This window comes from Lasioglossum baleicum, unplaced genomic scaffold (genome assembly GCF_051020765.1).
Source record: "Lasioglossum baleicum unplaced genomic scaffold, iyLasBale1 scaffold0101, whole genome shotgun sequence".
In the NCBI taxonomy this organism is placed as follows: domain Eukaryota; kingdom Metazoa; phylum Arthropoda; class Insecta; order Hymenoptera; family Halictidae; genus Lasioglossum; species Lasioglossum baleicum.
Window position 1 is genome coordinate 209130 of NW_027469161.1, and position 19776 is coordinate 228905.

At 44.9% G+C, this 19776-nt stretch overlaps 1 protein-coding gene across 1 annotated transcript; it reads right to left on the reverse strand.

Moving 5' to 3' along the window:
• Nucleotides 1-4336: 4336 nt before the first annotated feature.
• Nucleotides 4337-8718, reverse strand: LOC143219926 (uncharacterized). Its single transcript, XM_076445719.1, has 4 exons — nt 8434-8718; nt 7751-8043; nt 5079-7625; nt 4337-4562 (listed from the first exon to the last, which is right to left on the reverse strand). Exons 1-4 carry the CDS (start codon nt 8716-8718, stop codon nt 4337-4339), a joined length of 3351 nt encoding a protein of 1116 aa, XP_076301834.1.
• Nucleotides 8719-19776: the final 11058 nt, after the last annotated feature.

Genomic DNA, 19776 nt, shown 5'->3' on the forward strand with positions numbered 1-19776 from the left:
CTTCCCCCATATTATAGACTGCACGGAACATGGTATCGCCTAACACCGTCATTGATGGAGGCCATCACTCCTTCGGAGCTTCACCCCCTCGCCAAGTCAACCTGGAAATACATAGATCCGAAGAACTTGGCAACGGGAGGCATTTATTCACAAGACGACCTGGACAAACTACAGGATCATATAATGTTTCCTGTAGAGAAGGTAGCAGTCATAAATTCAATCGCACAGGGTGCGACGGGAAGACAGTTTGCAGCGGGAAACATCAATATGTTCAATCTGCTCGATGAAAACTCCCTACAGCAGATAGCGGAGTCTACAGCACAGAAATTATGGTCCGGATTCACTACATTCGGATCAATAAGTGCTGGAATAATCGGAGTGTATGTAGCGATCCGCACGATCAAAACAATCATCAGTACGATCGTTAACGGCATCGCATTACACTCACTATACGGCTGGAGCCTGCATCTCGTTGTCGCCATCTGGAGTTCACTGACCCGGTTCTTTATATTCATGAAGCAGAGAGACAACAAGACTTCAGCGGCCATCGAGGACAAAGATAGTGATAGTGCCAGTGTCGGAGAATTCCGAACCCGTCCTCCCTTGACGAAACGAACGTTAATTTGCGATTCCCTTGACCCAGCGTTGCGAGACAGGGATGACATTTCAGTGCATCCTGTCTACCGCCACCCAGAGGCAGAGATTCCACTGCGTGAAATCTCTTCTCTAAGGGGGGAGGTGTGACGTCGGTCGCACCTCCGACGTTAGCTTTAAGACTACATGTAAAATTAGATACATAAGAGCGAGCGTTCCCCTTTAAAGATTCCAAAACTCCTAAAAATCCTTCATAACAATGAATCCTTAACACCACGTACATCTGATCGAAATCCATCAACATAACCTAAAATCCAAAATCTGTCAAATTCCTAAAATAGCCAAAAATGGCCCAAACTCGAAGATTGAAATATCATTGGACTCGTGAGCGAAAATCATGAAACTAACCTAAAAATTTGTAGGTTATGTTCTCAATTCGCGTTTGTTTAGACTTTACCAAAATTTCGATTTTTGGTAATTTTCAAAAGTACTTAGAATATTTTCAAACATATGATCGGTCGACAAATGATGTCAACTAATCATATGACATATAAAATTTACATCGAAACGCCTTGCAAGAGCAAGCGCTCGAAAATATTCTAAGTCCCAATTTATTTAAATAAATAAATAGGTACGCCAATGGTTACCACTTAATTTTCGAGTCCTGCACCACTGGGAACGAAAACTGCTGACTCTAGTGCGGCGGCCATCGCGCTGTTTACGACGAAGACCGGCACAAAGAGGACACGGTCCCCTTTTGCGAAGTCAGCATTTTTCGGACGAACGTTATTCGTCGACGAACGTTCGATTTTCCCCAGTCCTCTCCGGGGACCCGAGTGGGTCAGTCGAGTTTTCGTCAATCTTCCAAGTCCAGACTATTTAGACATAGTCTTTCCAAATCCAGATTGTTTAGACACAATCTTTCCAAATCCATACTGTTTAGACACAGTCCCTAATACCATTCAGTAATATCGTATTCTTATTCGTTTAATTCAAATATTACTTCGTTTATTCAATTAAACATTTTTATTGCGTTTCATATTTCGTACTTAGTACGTATTTCGATTTCGTTAATAATAAGCATCTTTACCGTTGTATTCTTTTACGTTTATAATATACTTTGTTTTACCAGAGTCAATCTAGATCCCAATTATTATTTCCTTGCTCCTAACTTCGTAGTTTGAAGTGACACGTTGTTAGTTAGAGATAGAGTTCTCACTGGAAAGTTCGCGAATAGTATTCCTTATTCAATTTCCTGTTACGTGTTCGCGTACGTGCGTGATAGTGATAGACTTGCTCGCATAGCAAGCTCCGCAGCATCCACGTCCGTTTTCTCGAATCAAAATATCGTCAACCACGCGGACGATATTCGCGAGATAAATTCGCGGGATCGCACAGCGTCCACGCCCGTTTTCGCTAGTTAAAATATCGTCAATCACGCGGACGATATTCGTGAGTTAGATTCACGGTATCGTACAGCGTCCACGCCCGTTTCCTCAACGAGCGCATCCGTCTACAATACCGTAGCAGCCAGCTGTCAATCATTGGAGGTCGTTCCTGTCAAATATTGACGTGACAGAGTTTGGCGCAGTCGTCAATCCTTGAAGGTCGTTTCCAGCCATTTGGATCAACGCCTGTCAAGCAGAGCGGACCGTATTCAAGGCCATCAGCGCAACCGTAGCTGTTCATCCGTTGCGAATTCATGTCTCGTGTCAATCGACAAGCAAGCGAAGCGTAAAAGTAAGTGGAACATATTACCGCGTATGTTTCAGGGTCGCGTGCATCATTCATCTGTGTAAGACTGCATGCAGGTGTCGGCATCGGGTCCTAGTCTGTTGATAAAAAGACCAACACTTTTATTAAATGTCAGTCAGTGGAAGAGTAGAGTAGCCGGGCCGCGGTATTCTCTTCTCTTGCTCTTATAGCCCCGCCAGGACGTGACAAGATTATTATTACGTATTTACAGATATTATTCTGGTTTATTGGTTGTACGAGGTTACTCGTAAACCGTCACCGTTATTTTGTTGTACGAGCTTACTCGCATTATCATTTCAAATTTATAATTACTATTTTCGTGCTATCTTGTTTATGCGATCTTGCTCGCTTTATTATTCACATTTCAATTGTTAATTTTGTGTTATTTGGCTTATACGAGCTTGCTCGCATTACTATTCGTATTGCAATTGCTATTTTTGTTAATTTGGCGCTATTTTTGTTTGAACGAGCTTGCTCGCATTACTATTTGTATTGATAACTATTATCTAGTGCTATTTTGTTGTACGAGCTTGCTCGCATTATAATTAAGGCTGATAATTCTTATTTTTGTGCCATTTTGCTTTGTACGAGCTCGCTCGTAACCTGCTTGTTACTATTCTGTGCTATATATCTCGTTCGAGCTCGCTAGCGAACCGACATTGTATTTGGTTCACGAGTTCTGCTCGCAAGTCTTATTCTTGTACATATTCTGATTCATTATATTCTGTCTGTTTAAACCATCTATTTCGCAGTTTATTCAGCAACATCCTACTCCTCGATATCTTCCACTTCTAAAGTGTCGTTCCCAGTGACCGGTTAAAGTGATCGCGAAAGTGAGTGTGCGCGTGGTGTTTCATCGGGTTGTTCGACTCCGACCTGTTCCGCAAATTCCTTAGACTTCCTACGTCCGTTCTTCTAACCCTAAAATTGGTGTATCAATCGTGTACGTATGAGCCCAGAGGGTGCTCGGTACCGAGAGAACACTAATTCCCTTCGATCGAAATCTCCTGTCACAAATCGAGCAAACCCACGCGTTCGGACGAGTTGCACACACCCGCATAGTGACACTTCGACCACTGGGAACCATCTCTACTACCGCGCGCGTGTTAGTTCTACGCGGTGTTCACGACGGACGACGTCCGTCTCGGTTCGCATTTTATTCCCCTCTTCGCCTTTTCAACAACGACGAACGCCGGTATCGGGTCCCTGATCAGACGTGGACGTTACGCGCCACGTGGATCTAAGATCGTCTTAAATAAATTGGTCGGTTACGTCCCCGCCCCGTCTGGGCGTCGTTTCGTCGGATAATATCCGACCCGGGACGTAACACATGACAAGAGTATTAAAAGACTTTTTTTATGAGAATCCTCATTACACACTGTTTTAACCAGTCCCGCGTGTTTAAATTATTAATAGATTCAAGACAGGTAACCTAGTCCTACGACATTTCAAATTCTGTAGCTGTATACCGATACCGTAGTCGTAGACCTATGTTTGTGACCTTACGGTATTCAGCTATAGGCGGTACATAGCTATAAGTCTCACTTAATAACCGCCGGTCGTGAATGTGTTAACAGTTCGAAGTAAAAATGGATGGTAGTTTATTTTGATTGAGGTCATTACGGTTCTGGGAAAAACTTATGTGCAATGAAAACAATGCGCGATTAGAACAATCCCTATTTTTGTTTACATTAACACCAATTGTCATACTTTACCTTCATGATCTCCATACATTAATATCTTATATAATAACTTTATTTGATCCCCTTGGGGTTACAAATTAACATACTGCCTCCTTTATCACAACTCTCATACAAACTTAATACTTAATTACTAATTACTTAAATCTAACTTATCAACTAATCTTAACCTAAATTACTCTAGAGAGAGAGAGAGAGACACGCTTACATTGAGCTAGCATATTTGCTAACTCACCCCTTTTTCCCCCAGCACCTCGATTCCCGTAGCCCTTCTCAACCCCCCTTCCCTAGCCGTGGACTCCCTTTCCCGGTTGCTCACTTCCACTCCCACTCTTCTCATTCATTCCCATTCTCCAATCATCTATCATCCTCATCCATTCCTCCCCTCCTCCTTCATCTTCCAACATTTCCCACATACTCTCCTGCCATCCTTTGCTGTCATCCATCCTCATCCATACTTCCCACACATGCTCCCACGTTTCGTTTTCCCATCCACACACTCTACATTTTCTCCTGTCTTCATCCATCCAATATCTCTCACCCATCATCTCATTCCCTAACCTGTACCTTGCCACCCTCTGCCACCTACTCTCACCCCACCCTTTCTTTAAATACCCCGGCAGCCCCTCCCCCTTTACCCTCCCATACCACTTGTTTGACTTCGAGTTTTCTATTTTCTCCCACCTATCCTTTCTTTGCCTTTTCCCCTCTCTTTTTATTATCTCTCCACTAACTGACTCATTCCTCCCCTCTACTATTTCATTCCATTCCTCCAACGACCACCCTTGCCCCCTTATAAATTCCTCTCTCTCCCTTTCCCACCCAGTCCTTATCCCTTCCCTCCCATCCCTCCTCCTTATCTCTTCCCAACATAACCGTGCTAACTCCCCCCCTTTACCCTCCCCTAACTTCTTCTCATACCCCCATGCCCTTAACCCAGCCCTCCCCCTCAACAATTCCCTTTGTAACTCTTCCCTAACCATATATCCTGGTGTAAACCTACCTACCCCTAAAGCCCATTTCAAATACCTTTCCTGTAGCTTCTCTATTCCTTCTCTCTCTTTCCAACCCCATATTTCTACTCCGTAGCTAACTACCGACCATACCAGTTTGTCAAACAGCCACACTCTTCTACCCCAATCTTTACCAAACTTCCTCTTCCCTATCCCCCAGACCTGTCCCATAACCGCCGCCCCCTTTCTTAATCTATCCTGTACATGCGCCTTCTGCCCCCCATCCCTCGTGATCGTGTACCCTAAATAATTGTACTCCCCTACTTCCTCAATTACCTTCCCTTTCCACCTCCATGAAACTTTCTTCCATCTCCCCCCTCCCACCCTACACCTCATCACCTTTGACTTTTCCGCGTTAAGTTGTAGCTTTTTCCCCTCTAGGTACCTTTCTAATACCCCCATCATTCCCCTCATCCCGTCCTCCTCCTCTGCTAACATGGCTATATCGTCTGCATATGATAGCGTACGAATCTTTCTTCCCCCCACTTTGACCCCTCCCCAACCTCCCCTCTCAAGCTCCTCATCTATATCCGCCAGCATTAATGTGAATAACAAGGGGCTTAGTGGGCAGCCCTGCCTAACCCCTCTTTCTGTCCAGAAACATTCCCCTTCTTCTTCCCCCACTCTTATTTTACTTTTTGTTTCTCTCAAAACCTCCTCACATCTTTCCACTAGCCCTTCCCTCACTCCCCTTTTCCTCATCGCTTCTACTAATACTTCCCTGTCTACCGAGTCAAACGCCGCCTTCAGATCTACAAACATAATTACTAGCCTCCTTTCTTTCCTCCTCACCTGCCTGTTTATAAGATAGTTTAACACATAGATGTTATCTATACACCCTAGGCCTTTTCTAAATCCTGTTTGGCTTGCCGGCAACAGCCCCTTTCTCTCCACTTCCTCCCTCACCCTCTCCGCTAATACTGCCGCGTAAATCTTATATGCTGTCTGCGTCAATGTTACTCCTCTATAGTTCCCCACCTTTCTACTATCCCCTTTTTTTGCGATTGGAACCACCACCCCCTCCGCCCAATCCTCCGGCCAACCCCCTCCCCTCCACACCCTATTGCAGATCCTCCATAGCTCCTCCTGCACTTCGGATCCCCCATGCTTCCATATCTCATTTGGAATCCCGTCTCCACCCGCCGCTTTCCCATCCTTCAGCCCTTTTACCACCCTTATGATTTCCCCTATTTCTAAATCTTTCTCTCCATCCCCCTCTCTTCTACTTTTTCCTAACTTTCCCACCCTCCCTTCTACCCCTCCCAGCAAATCCCTAAAATATTGTTCCCACTCTTCCATCCTTATTCTTTCGTCTATCCTCGATCTTCTTTTTCTTTCCCTACTTACAACCTTCCACACCTGACTCTCCGTTTTTATCCCCTCTACTTCTTTTTCCCATTTTTCCCTCTCTTTTTTCTTCCTCTCCTCGCACAATTTCTGGTATTCCCTTTTCTTCTCCCTAAAGGCTAATCCATCCCCTCCTTCCTTTCTCCACTTTCTTAACTCCTCCCTCGCTAACTGTTTTCCTACTCTACATTCCTCATCCCACCATCCTTTTCTCTTTATTTTTTCATTTTTCCCCATTTCCCCTATAGCTTCCAATATTTTCCCTTTCAGCCCTTCCCAGTCTTCCTGCAAGCCATCCCCTCCACTTGCTCTAGCTGCAAATTTTTCCCTAAATTCCTCCCCTGCTTCTTCCGACCACCTCCCCACCATTCTTCTTTTCCCTCCTCCCTTCCTCCCTTTTTTCCCTCCCATCTCCCCCTTTACCCATACTATTACGGGCATATGGTCTGAGTCTATCTTATCCCCAATCTCTACCTTTCCCACACCTTCCCTTGTATCCTCATTCCCCAGCACGTAGTCAATCACCGAGTTCCCTCTCGCCCCTACGTACGTCCACTCCCCTTCCTCATCCCCCTTTATATTCCCGTTCATAATTCCCCACCCCCTTTCTCCTATGTAGTTACACAATCTCCTCCCATCCCCATTAACTATTAGGTCCTTAGAACTTCTTAACCCTCTCCCCCCTCCTTCTTCTATGACCTCTCCCCCTTCCCTTCCCGTTCTTGCATTGAAATCCCCCCCTACAATCACCCTTACCCCTTTTTCTCTAGCCTCTACCCATTCCCCCATCTCATCTAGCTTCTTGTCTAAATCCCCATTTACATATACCCCCACCACCCTCCACCAACACCCCTCTAACCTCACCTTCACCGACATAATCCCCTCACTTCCTTTTTTGTCCCCCCCTTCTACTTCTAATTCCTTCCTCACACCTACTACCATACCCCCTTTTGCCCTTCCCTTCTTTTCCTCCCTTTTTGCCCATTGAGCCTCCCACACATACCCTTTTGTGAGCCTATCCCTGATTTTATCCCACCCCTTCTCTTCCAGCCACGTCTCCATCAAAACTACTACATCCCAATCTTCAATCCCTTTCCAAAACTCCTTATTTTTATTTAACAGCCCTGCCACATTCCAGAAACTAATCTTATGCCCTTCCCTCTTCTTCTTATCCCCACCCTCCCCTGATTCCTTCCCTATTCGTTTCCCTGCCCCTCTATCAATTTTTCCTCAAGCTCATCCCACCTTTTCACCTTCCCATTTACCCATAACTTCATGTATCCTATCTGAACATTTTTTCCCTCCCTCCTTTCTTTCTCAGCTGCCCTTTCAATTTTCCACCTTGCCCTCCTCTCCTCTTCTGTCAAATCGTCCTCTACCCTTTCCTCTTGCCCCCTAAGCTTTTTCTTCCCCTCCATTACCCTTCTTTTAGTTTCCCTATTTGACAGCTTCACCAGAACCATTCCCCTCCCGTCTTTACCTACTTTCCCTATCTTCCTAATTTCATTAATACCCTCTTCTTTCAACTCCATCTTTTCCCACAGTCTTTTAACCTCTACTTTTATATCCCTACCCTCCACCTTTATCCTCCTTATTACTATATTATTCTTCTTCTCCTCTCTATCCCTCTTGTCCTGCTTAATTTCTAATAACCTTAATCTTTTCCTATTCTCATCTATACTTATTTCTCCCCTTGCCCCATACTCCCCCGCCTCTTTTCCCCCCCTTTCCTTTTCCCCTATCCATTCCTCCACTTTTCCCAATTTTCCCTCTATACGATCTATTCTCATATCTGCTTTTTCCCTCCTACCCCCTTCCCCCTCCTCCCTCACTAGCTCCTCTATTCTCCCCTCTACCTTTACTACCCTTCCCTCTAAGCCTTCTAACCAATTCCTCATCCTTTCCCTATTTAGTTCTTCCTCCCTCCTCTCTTCCCTCCATTTTTCCCTTTCCCTCCTCCATTCATCTATTAACAATTTCCCTTCCTCCCTTTCCCCCCTCATCTCATCCCTCATCCTCCTCACCTCCCCCATTAGCCCTCTAAACATTTCTTCCATTTCTTTATAATTTCCTCCCTCGCCCCTGTTATCTTTTTGCGGAGACCTCCTCGTATTATCGCTTTTTTTAAAAATTGCGTTAACATCCTCCTCCCCTTCCTCTACGTTCTCAAACCCCCTTTTCCTCCCCACGGAGTCCACACTTTCAGAGCTGAACCACCGCTCTATATTACCATCCCTCATGATCATCCCCAATCTACCCTTCGCTTCCTCCCTCTCTATCCCCTTTTCTACCCCTCTTCTCTCGCCCATTTTCCTACACTTTCAACTTTTTCCCTCTTACTTCTTTTCAAAAGTTCCCGCTTCTTACTCTACCTGTCACCTATTTTACTTTTCTCTCTCCAGATCGCGCCACCTTCCTCCTACTCTCTTTTCCCGCGCCCACCTGTCTATCTCCACGCCAACCTAACCTATTCTCTCCGTTCACTTATCCCTTTCCTATTGCTTTTTCTCTCACTCCCACACCCTTATCCCTTTCTCTCCCACCTATCCCTAGATCTCCTAACCCCTCTCAGCAGTTTTCAGCACTCGCACTTCTTTCCACTCCACTCTAGCACACCAAAATCACGCACAGCTAATTACCTACCACAATCTCTCACACAACCGGAAACGGAAGTCCCATACATTAATATCTTATGACCTTTATGAAACGATAATAAAAACTCTTTCAAAGTTAATCTAAAATCAATAAGTAAATATCTTTTATGTATAATTATATTTTTTAACATTTAGGACAAAATCAAACCTTCCACTAGCAAGATGTTTCTGTAGTAATCCAATCTTATTATCTCTTATTACACTTTTCTCGTTGCTTTTACGACGTACGCATTGTCCTTCATTGAGTCTTTTTAATTTAATTTCTTCATCCATTATTAGTTGCTTTATAGTTTCTGTAAAGTTTACACAGTTAACTTGGCTTGGATGAGAAATCGTTCTTTTAAATTTTGTTTTATACACAAATAAAAATGTATAAATGAAATAAAATTAATGAAAGAATTACCCAAAAATATCCATGTTTTTTTTCCCTCTTCCTAACTTCAATGAAACAACATTATTGTAAGACTCGGTGGTATTGTTTGTTCTCATGGGACAATCATATACTGAAACTTTTTCTGCTTTTGGCAACCACGTGGATCGTATGTATTCGATAAAAATTTTGATTGGAGGATGCTCAGCGGTAAAAGAAGCTGATTCTCTTTCAATTTCAGCAAACCCTTTTTTAAAGAGGTCTGCAGGAGCTAAAGCTAATGTCATTGCCATTGACAATACTTTAGTTGGTGCATCTGCGAGACCTAAATGGCGCCATTTTCGTAATAAAGCCTGTAAAACGTACACTTGGTTTAAAATTATATCTTTTTATGGGCAGTAAATTTATTCCCTATAAAATTATATTAACCTGATTATAGTGGAACCAGCAGCCTTTTACACTGCTCAATGGAAACTGCTGCTCCAATGCAATCATTGCTGCACTTTCATAATCAGTCATTGTAAACTTCAAATTCTCATGAAGCGTTGGAGCTAATTCTTTTATCTTGCTCCTGTTACGTCGGACGACCTCCGACGTTGGTCGAATCGAGGACCGTACCTCGATTCTAGGTTAAGACTAATTATTAAGTACATAACAACCTCTTAAACCCATCGCTATCAAACTCTTGTTCTAATTCTAATACCTCTTAAACCCATCACTACTTCACCCACGACTTTTCCTAAACTTGTTCTAATACCCATCGCTACTTAAATCTCGACTCTCCCAATTGTTCTAAACCCAACCATCACTCCGAACTTACTTTCACTTGTTCAAACCCTCATCTACACTTACAACTTGTTCAAATCCTCAACTCCGCTCGAGTAAACGCCACCTCGAGAACAAAGAGATCGCAACGTCAGCAGTCTTGCACGCGTCACCACTCTGTCGAGAGCGAGGACAAAGAGACTGCAACGTCAGCAGTCTTGCACCCGTCACCACTCCGACGAGCGAGGACAAAGGGACTGCAGCGTCAGCAACCCCCACTCCGAGCGAAGGAGGCAACGCAGAGCTGCCTCTTGCATCAGTCTGGTGCTAGCCAGCGAAGTGAGCGGACGTGTCGGTCTGCGCTCACTCCATTCTCACACAACGACATCAGTCAGTCTGGCCCAAGCCAGCGAAGCGAGCAGACGTGTCGATCTGCGCTCTTCTAATTCGCGCTTCGACGTTCATCGACGTTTGTTCTACTATTCTATTCCAAATCCATTCCAATTCAATTCCTAAATCAATTCCAATTCTAACTCTTACTAACTCATACTCCGTATACGATTATTACGTTTAATTCATTTATTATTATACTACCAAGTTTATACTCAAGTGTACTCAACGTTCTTTATTTCAATATATATATTATATTTTACCAGTGCTACGTGAAGTTAATTTCCACATCATTCTACTAAATCCAGTGACAGTTTCTTTTCGAAATTCGAATCGTGCCCTCGTTAATCATACAGAACTCGGCTTGGAGGTCAGTTCGTCCGCTCCGCTGAGAAGTAGTGGTTGACGAGTAGACGTTTGGAAATAATAACTTTCCAAATCAGATAAACGCATTTAATATTAATAATAAATAATTGAGCTCTCGCTTACGTGTTCAACCTCGGTCACAAAGGGAGAAGCTTACAGCTCCGCCGGGTCAACGAGGTGACACTTAGTCAAAAGATTATCGAAGTTAAAGTGACAGTTTGTGAAAGGAAACATATCAGTGTCTAGAGTGAAGTGACTGTTTTAATAGTGCCCTCGTTGTCGCACGGTGACCCGGCTCGGAGGCCAGTTCGTCTGCTCTGCTGGGTAGTGCCGATTAACGAGTGGACATTTTCGAGTCAGGTAAATTACCTCTGGCCAGCGCCTACGGGGAACCCCTGGCCAATTTTTCTTTCACGTTTGGGACTTAGACAAAATCCGACAAAAGGATTTTCAGAGTATTAACTCTTCCGAAACAGTTCCTTCCATACCCATCCCTTATGCGTCGTACACGTCGTGCAGGCCGAAAGTATCAACTGGCCAAGTTCAAACGGGCATTAAATCAAACAGCCATCTTAAACCGCGTCTTAAGTTCGACTGATTGGACTGAACTTCTCGGAACGACCGAGAATATCGAGTGCGACGCGTCAGATTACGTATCGGTATACGGTTGTCCGTGCCGTCCGATTCCGAACACAGAGGTCGACCACGCGGACCTCTCGCGTTCTTCACCTGTCACCAAACCGTCTGCTGGTCGCTACGAGATAGCCGATCTCGTTGACATCTCTGACGACGACGACGACGTCAGGAATACCATAAACCTGTCCAGTGACAACAACAACCCGCCTGCCGTTCGTTACGAGGTCATTGATCTCGTCACCAGCTCTGATGACGATGACAGCAGGAGCACCATAATCTTGCCGCACGTTCGCTGTAGGATCATCAAGGACGAGTACCTACCGTCCAACAGACGCATTGTCGTGCGTACCCCAGCGAGACAGCTGCCAAACCTTCCTCATCTCGATGAGATCTGTCTGGACGACCCGTTATACCAGACCCATGCTGACCGACGAGCTCAGCTCCTTCAACAGTACTACTAAGATACAACAACTAACCGGTGAGAATTCGTATCTTTTGTAACCCCTTTTGTTCCATGTCAACTCACCGCGTTCGTTGCGTCAGCGTAGAAGTATCGCCATCCGCGTTGACTGCTAGCGGGTGTCGGTCTCAAATGACTATCGGTGTCCTAGCGCATATGACTGCCCGTCTGGCTGTCTTGGCGTAAAAGACCGTTTCCTCTTCAATTCCACGTGCCGCCTCCTGGGGTCATCTTCTTTGCCTAGGACGTGGGGCGTGACGTAACACTCCATATTGCTATATACATAGCTTTTGTTAATGTTTCGCACAATATAAATATTGTACCCACTCCCTTTCAAAGCAAAACTTTCATAAGTATAATATAAGCTGTTAAATTTGGTACCACTATCAATACGATGTGAATTTTTACCCTGGTCATAGGGCAGCAGTTACCATGTATTAAAGGGAAAGAATAAAAATTATATGCACTTTTATGCTTGTAGTAAAATTACAAAATAAATAATGTTACAATGGGATATTTAAAACAAACGTCTAAATGCTAATTTCTATATTACATAACAAAACATTACGATAACCTGTAAATGCTCTCTCAATTTAGGGTACTTCGTCAATTATCAAACGTTAACTCGAAAAATATTTCACCTAAAGTGCTATTAACATCTGTCAGTGTTGAGTGCATTTTGATCTTCAAATCTATTTGTCGTGAACTAATTTCGAATAACAAAACATAGTATTTATTTATTACGATACAGATTTATTCGTTACTAATAAATAATTTTTCTCCAAATAATATCGTTACTCGTGATTCAGGAATAAATTCTTACATTATTCTTTGTACGATAATCAAAATAAAATTTGCCCAACATTGCCTATACACATCATATAATTATAGTATAACAAACTAAAATAACATACTTTGGTAATGTATATTATACTTACGGTATCCATGTATACAATGTGAATAATATAAAGTTGTGCAATTGGTGGTTTAGGAGGTAAAACCTTGAATAGAAATAAAATGCAAATTGTATAGAATTGAATAGAAATAAAATATAATATATGTTTATACATCTTTTCCATTATTTCGTATTAAAAGAATATTTGAATCACATTATGTCCCCCTTCATATGATGTCACGTCCGTCACTGTGTTTTTGTTACAGGTACCAAGAGAGAGAAAAGGATGGCACTCAAGAACAGTGACAGACGGACGGTGGATATATGAAAAGTAATTAAGGAGTGGTCTTTCGTGCCGAGACAGCCGCGGGCTGTCATATGCACTAGGACAACCGATATTGCTATGGATGCAGTCATGAAGAGAACGTCCGACGCGGTTACAAGAAGTGTCCCGACAAGAATCACGCGCGAGATGATGCAACGGAAACGGTGAGTTTACAGGATTCAGCAATTATACAAGATATTATACGACTCACCGCAATGTTGTATTAACGCCTAATAATATTGTTGCAGCAGGAACTGGCGGTACTGACAGTAGGTGTCGTACATCGGATCTTCTATACAGATGTCCTCGAGGTGGGGAAGATCCGGCAGAGTTGCTGCTGCTCGGTTCGGGACGACGTTAGTGGCCTTGGATGCTGGCCGCAAGACGACACGTTGATGAGCTGGCAGAGGAACGTCACGGATGATTCGGCAACGGACCCTGGGAACGATGATCGTGTCTCGGCTGTCGTCGTCGTCGGCTATGTCGATCACCTCTGGACAATCAACCGGATGTAGAACTGGCGTCGGAGCTCGCGAGAGGTCCGCGTGGTTGACCTCTTTAGGAGGGTTGCAAGGGCAACCGTATACAGAAACGTAATCGGACGCGTCACACGGAATGTGCTCGGTGGTTCCCAGAAGTTCGGTCCACTCGGTAGTGGCAATGATTTGATCGAGCACCGCTTTATTTCTCAACGCGCGTCTCAATTTAGCAAGTTGATACTTGCGTCCCGCTCGACGTGGGCGTCGCATGGGTAAGGAATAGTAATGATGGAATATTAATAATATAATGAAAATGAACTTCCACTTGTTATTAACCTTTTTGGTAGTTAACTCGCTTCACGTCTATAGTGGCGGCTCAGCGTTTCCACTGCGCACTTTAGACCAATTCTAGACGTGGCACGAGAACTTCTCTATGACTCGCTTCAAATTCCTTATTGGCGGCTCAGCGTTTCCACTGCGCACTTTAGACCAAGTCCGGATATGTCACGAGTTTAATATATTCGATGCAAGAACTGAATTGGAAGATGGTGTTGAACTAACACAAGAATAACAAGATCGAAGCACTGGTATAACAACAATATATTAAATAAGAACTGGTAAGTACACTGGTATACAATATGTAAGTAGTATTATAATAGGAGTAGTAATTGGATTAATGAATAATGGATATTGTAATATGTTATAGGAATAATGTATGAGAATTAGGACTTGAGTTGAGTTGAGTTAGAGTTGGAATTGGAATTGGAATTAGGAGTGAAGGATCGACACACTTCACTTTCGCGGAGCTAGACTGAACACGTCTGCTCTTGAAGTCGGAAGAAGCCGGACTGGCGGCTGAGGCCAGGTAGGCACGTCTGTGCGAGTCGCTGGCTGAAGACGGACTGATGCAAGCGTCCGCTCTGCCTTGCCTCCTTCGTTCGGAGTGGGGATAGCAGACGCTGCAGTCTCTTTGTTCTTCAGTCGTCGGAGTGGGAGAACCGCTGACGCAGCAGCGTCTTCGCTCCCGGGGACTGCACGTGCATTTCTGCTGACGCTGCAGTCTCGTGGCTGTCCTATTGCCCTCTACGAGCGTGGGACTGCTGATGCAGCAGTCTTTGGACTTCTCGACGTTTCTAGAAGCTTCTAGATGCTTCCAGAGTGATGCAATACTTTATTGCATTATGTGTCGTGGTGATGGGTTGAAACTGAGGTAAGGTGTTGATCAAGGTGAAGTTATGGTGATGGGTAGAGACGGAGATAAGGATTAGAACAATAGAATAATGAAATCTTAATATTATGCTCTTATGTCTAGGGGACGGTGTGTGGATCTTATGCAGATCAGACCTTGTATACATAGTGTGTGTACAAGGCCAACGTCGTACATCGGACGACGTAACACCTCCCAACGCGGAAAAGAAATTTCTTACAAGGAAGAAATTTCTCGCTCAACACTCGCTTTCACATTCATTCATGCGACGCATCGTCCGGGGGTACTCCGCGCAGGGAGCACAGTTCTCGGCGAGTATTTTCTATATTTGAACGAAACACTGGTCGCACTGAAATGTTGTCGGTGTCGGCACGTGGGGTTGGGGCTGGTTTTGTAATGTCCGACAAGTCGTATTCGCAATGTTCATTTTTCGACTGTCTTTTCTCGGGGTTTAGGGTGGGTGGGGAATCACTTTGTTCACTAACACTTTCACTTTTGTCTTTCCTGTAACTTGCTGCATACGTGTAAGTATTGTCCTTTTGCTTCAGGAAGATGAAGAATCTTGTGAGGGAGCTCCATACGGCGACTGCTAGATGCAAACTCCATCCGTAAAGTGAGTGCAATGCAATACCATTGATTATGGTACTTATGATAGTCTTTATTGTTCGGATTGCTATATATATTCCTAGCACTCCGGCACTGATTGAACCAAATGTGGTGAATCCTGACCACAGTTTTTGTGCTGTTGACTCCGCTATCTGTTGCAGGGAGTTTTCGTCAAGCAGGTTGAACATATTAACGTTCCCTGTTGCGTAATCTCTGCCGGATGCTCCTTGGGCGATAGAATTTATTACGGCCACTCTTTCCACTGGAAACATGATGTGGTCCTGTAGTTTGTTGAGATCCTCTTGGGAATAGATTCCGCCTGTTGCGATATTTGTTGGATCCACGTACTTCCACGTGGGTTTGATGAGCGGTTGTAATGTTGCTGGGGCAACGGTCTCTGTGAGTGACGGCGTTAAACGATACCAAATTCCGTTTATTTTGTAGAGAGGCGGCAGGAGTTCATTGCATGGCTTTTCTGTACCTGTGGCAACTATAATATGGTCTCCTGGTTTTAAGAACTTGGAAGAATTCTGGTAAGTGATCGGAAGTTCATCGAAACACTTATCCGTTTTCCGAACTTGTACGGTTACTGGAATGCACTTTATAATATGCACCACTTCTCCAGCTGGAACTGCGACGAATCCTGGTTCTCGCATAATGGCAGCTGCTATTTCTTCCGGTGATGAGTGTAACATCGTTAGTGCGTTTTGAAGGACCTGTTTCTCCAGTTCGCACTTTTGCCGGATGACATCCTGGTACAACTGGGTAAGTTGACTTTTCAGATGTTTTTCTACGTAGATGAACTTACTATTCACGTAGGTGAATATGTCCAGATTGCTTACTATGGTGTGAGTGCGTTCCTTGAATTTACCGGACAAACTTGTATCCAGAATAAAGAGCTTGGGGTGCTCCGTGCGAATAATAATATAACCGCAAATTGATGTACGACCAGATTCTGTCAACGCGAATGTGGTGTCTTCAGATTCCACCATATATAGTGTAGGTGAGAACTTTGTCTTTGTAGAAACTCTGGTAGCTAGTCCTTCGTAGAGAACGTCGTAGCTATTGAACTTGCAGTAATCGTTGGGAACGACGTCCCAGAATGTATGTCCATCTTGCGTATCAAGGCAGCTTCCTTTTGTGAAGGAGCATATTTGTCCTGACTGTAGATGGATCTGACCTGTAGAGAGCTTCACTGTTGCTGTGTAGTCCCTCAGGGTTATTCGAACAATGGCCTGTACAACGACACTGGTCCAAGTGCCGAATGGGTCGTTGTACGTTGTTCCCGCGCATTGCCCGTTATTTTGAAGTTCTCCCGCCAATGTGAGGCTGCGGGATGTAGTAGAATTGGGCTGGACTCCCGTGACCTGGGCGGTCGGAGTGATGAGGATTGTTCCGGTCTTCTGCAACTCGGAACAGGTTTCACTGGTGGTTGCCAGTAAATATTCCTGTCGTCCGTTCGTGACGATGGAAACATGTGAGTGCATGCCACAATAGAATATCGTGCGGTCGATTTCTATGTGGCACTGGATTACTCTCGTCTGAGTAAACTCTGCTAGTTGTAGCAATTGGATTTTTACTGAGTCCTCCGTGGGCTTGATTTCCTCAGGCTCGCAATCAGGAATATCGATGATGGAGAACGTTGTCGTGTTCAGTGTAGATCCTCCACAATCGTATCCGATGAGGGTGTACACTCGCGTGGCTATAGAGAGTAAGATGGCAACTTGGATCGGCTGCATGATTACAGTTTCGTGTGTGTCTAAAGACTGACGGTCCTCTGAGGCGATTGCTGCTTCGGAGGAGCGGTGTTGCGATGTGATATGCTGATCTTCCAGTGGTGGAAGGAGATTTTGCTGACCAGAGGTTTCGTATTTCGCTCGTTTAATCTGGTAGGGGTATCTGTTATCGCGAGGGTACTCGGATTTATATTTCTTTCTTGCTGACGCGCATTTCGCTGTAGCGCAGAGATTAATTTTATCGTATTTGCTTCGCTTCGCATGGCAACGTGCAGATGGAAGTTGAAAGGAATCGAGTTTCTGTGGATCATCAAAGATATGATTTCGAAGTAAGTTATGAAGTTCTTTTACTCTGGAGGCTTTGATATCCTTCTCTGGTTTAGAACTGTCGCAGGATTTATCGTGCAGTATAGAACAGACCTGCTTACATATGGGTCTTGAAGATCTTTGATTGTCGTAGGAATGGAATTGGTCTTGGAATTGATCGGGCTGGTTACCGGAGTTAGTATAATGATCGGGCTGGTTACCGGAGTTAGTATGAGAATCGGGCTGGTTACCGGAGTTAGTATAAGAATCGGGCTGGTTACCGGAGTTAGTATGAGAATCGGGCTGGTTACCGGAGTTAGTATAATGATCGGGCTGGTTACCGGAGTTAGTAATGTCGGGATGGTTACCGAATGCGTCGGGATGATACCCGGAATTAGAAAGGTCGGGATGGTTACCGAATGCGTCGGGATAGTTCCCGGAATTAGAAAGGTCGGGATGGTTACCGAATGCGTCGGGATAGTACCCGGAATTAGAAAGGTCGGGATGGTTACCGAATGCGTCGGGATAGTTCCCGGAAGTAGAAAGGTCGGGATGGTTACCGAATGCGTCGGGATGGTTCCCGGAATTAGTAAGGTCGGGATGGTTACCGAATGCGTCGGGATAGTACCCGGAATTAGAAAGGTCGGGATGGTTACCGAATGCGTCGGGATAGTACCCGGAATTAGAAAGGTCGGAAGAGTACGACTCGATTTCTTCCATCTCCAATGGGGGCAATCGAAATGAAACTCTTTCCGACGAGGTGTTAAAACACCGGAGGCTCGCTTTGCCTTTACGATTGGTGACAACGCAGTCACCCAGGAATACATCTGGCGCTACATTAACACGGCGGATATATCCCAGTTTAGGTCCTTCGACGTCGACCGCTATGCACGCAACGGTACGAGGTTCGAGGACGAATTCTTCGGATTTCGGAGGAGTCTTTGTTCGGACTCGATCCTCACGCTCCACGATCCGACTTCTCGCAGTGTACTCCGATATCTCTCGAGTCTCCTTCGATTCCGGCCGGCTTTTCACGGCGTTTTTCTCTAGGGAGCACTCGATCGAATCCCGAGGAGGCATTGAAATAACCTCCGTCACCGGAGCTCTGCAAGGTCTGACCGCGGGTGCACGAGGATTTGAGGAAGACACTCGAACGTTCCTTGCCGAATGTTCCTCACGCTTGGCGGCTGGAGTTTTAACGAGATCGTTGGTCATAGACGAAGGCATTGAAATAACCTCTGCTGCCAATTTATCGCGAGGCTCAGCCGTGGGCGCGCAAGGGTTCGAGAAGGGAACCCGAATGTTTCCTATCATAATGTATTCATTCGCAAAGGAGATCTCGGCTCCTGTTCTGAAGAAGGGAGAACCGAGGATTCCGTCGATGTTAATTGGGAAGTTTTCTTCCAAGACATGAAATTCGATAGGGTTTTGACCCTGTAAGTGTATTTTAATTTGACCTAGAGTTGGAATGGATCCCTCGGTTATTCCTTGGACTTCTATAATGTTCGTATAATCTATAGGTAGATTTGGTTCTAGACTTGACGCACGAATTAGATTGATCTCCGAACCCGTGTCTAACAAAAATTCACACTTCTTTTGTAATTGAGGGGCGGAGATTTTTACGCGCGGAATTGGTGAGTCTGCAGCAAGATTTACTGCTGAGACGAATCGTCGGACTGGTCGTTCGTCCGGATAGCCGTTTGGGTGCGGGCTGTAGTTTGGGTTGAAGATGCGGCCTCCCGCCTTGGGTTGGCTTCGGTCGGGAGGCCGGACTCGTTTCCCGACCTCCTATTATTATTAAAAGCGCGCTTACGGCACTCGTGAATATCGTGCCCGGGGACTTTGCAGTAGTTGCAAAATTTGTTAGGGCTTGAGGGGCGATCTGTGCGACCATCGCGGTACGTGTTTTGGTCGCGAGGATTATTTTCCCATCGCCGTTGCGGCGTCGGGGAGCGATAAGAGTCCCGGTTTAAGTTTCTCGAGGACTGCTGAGACGAGTCCGGTCTGCTATCGCGGCGTTCTTGGGTTCGCTCTGGAATGTCACGAGCGGACTCGTACGTGGAACGCTGGCGATACGGCCGGTTATCAGAGAAGCTGACTCGTTTTTCTTCGCGGATCAGTTCTCGTCGACGAGTCTGGTCTGACTCATACTGCCTGTAAGCAGAGATGGCT

Coding starts and splice junctions, on each gene's coding strand:
- LOC143219926 (XM_076445719.1), bottom strand. CDS start 8,718: ATGGGCGAGAGAAGAGGGGTAGAAAAGGGGATAGAGAGGGAGGAAGCG. Junction 7,626..7,750: donor GAAGAGGAGAGGAGGGCAAG/GTGGAAAATTGA, acceptor AAAAATTGATAG/AGGGGCAGGGAAACGAATAG. Junction 4,563..5,078: donor ATAGAGAAGCTACAGGAAAG/GTATTTGAAATG, acceptor GGATGAAGACAG/GAGAAAATGTAGAGTGTGTG.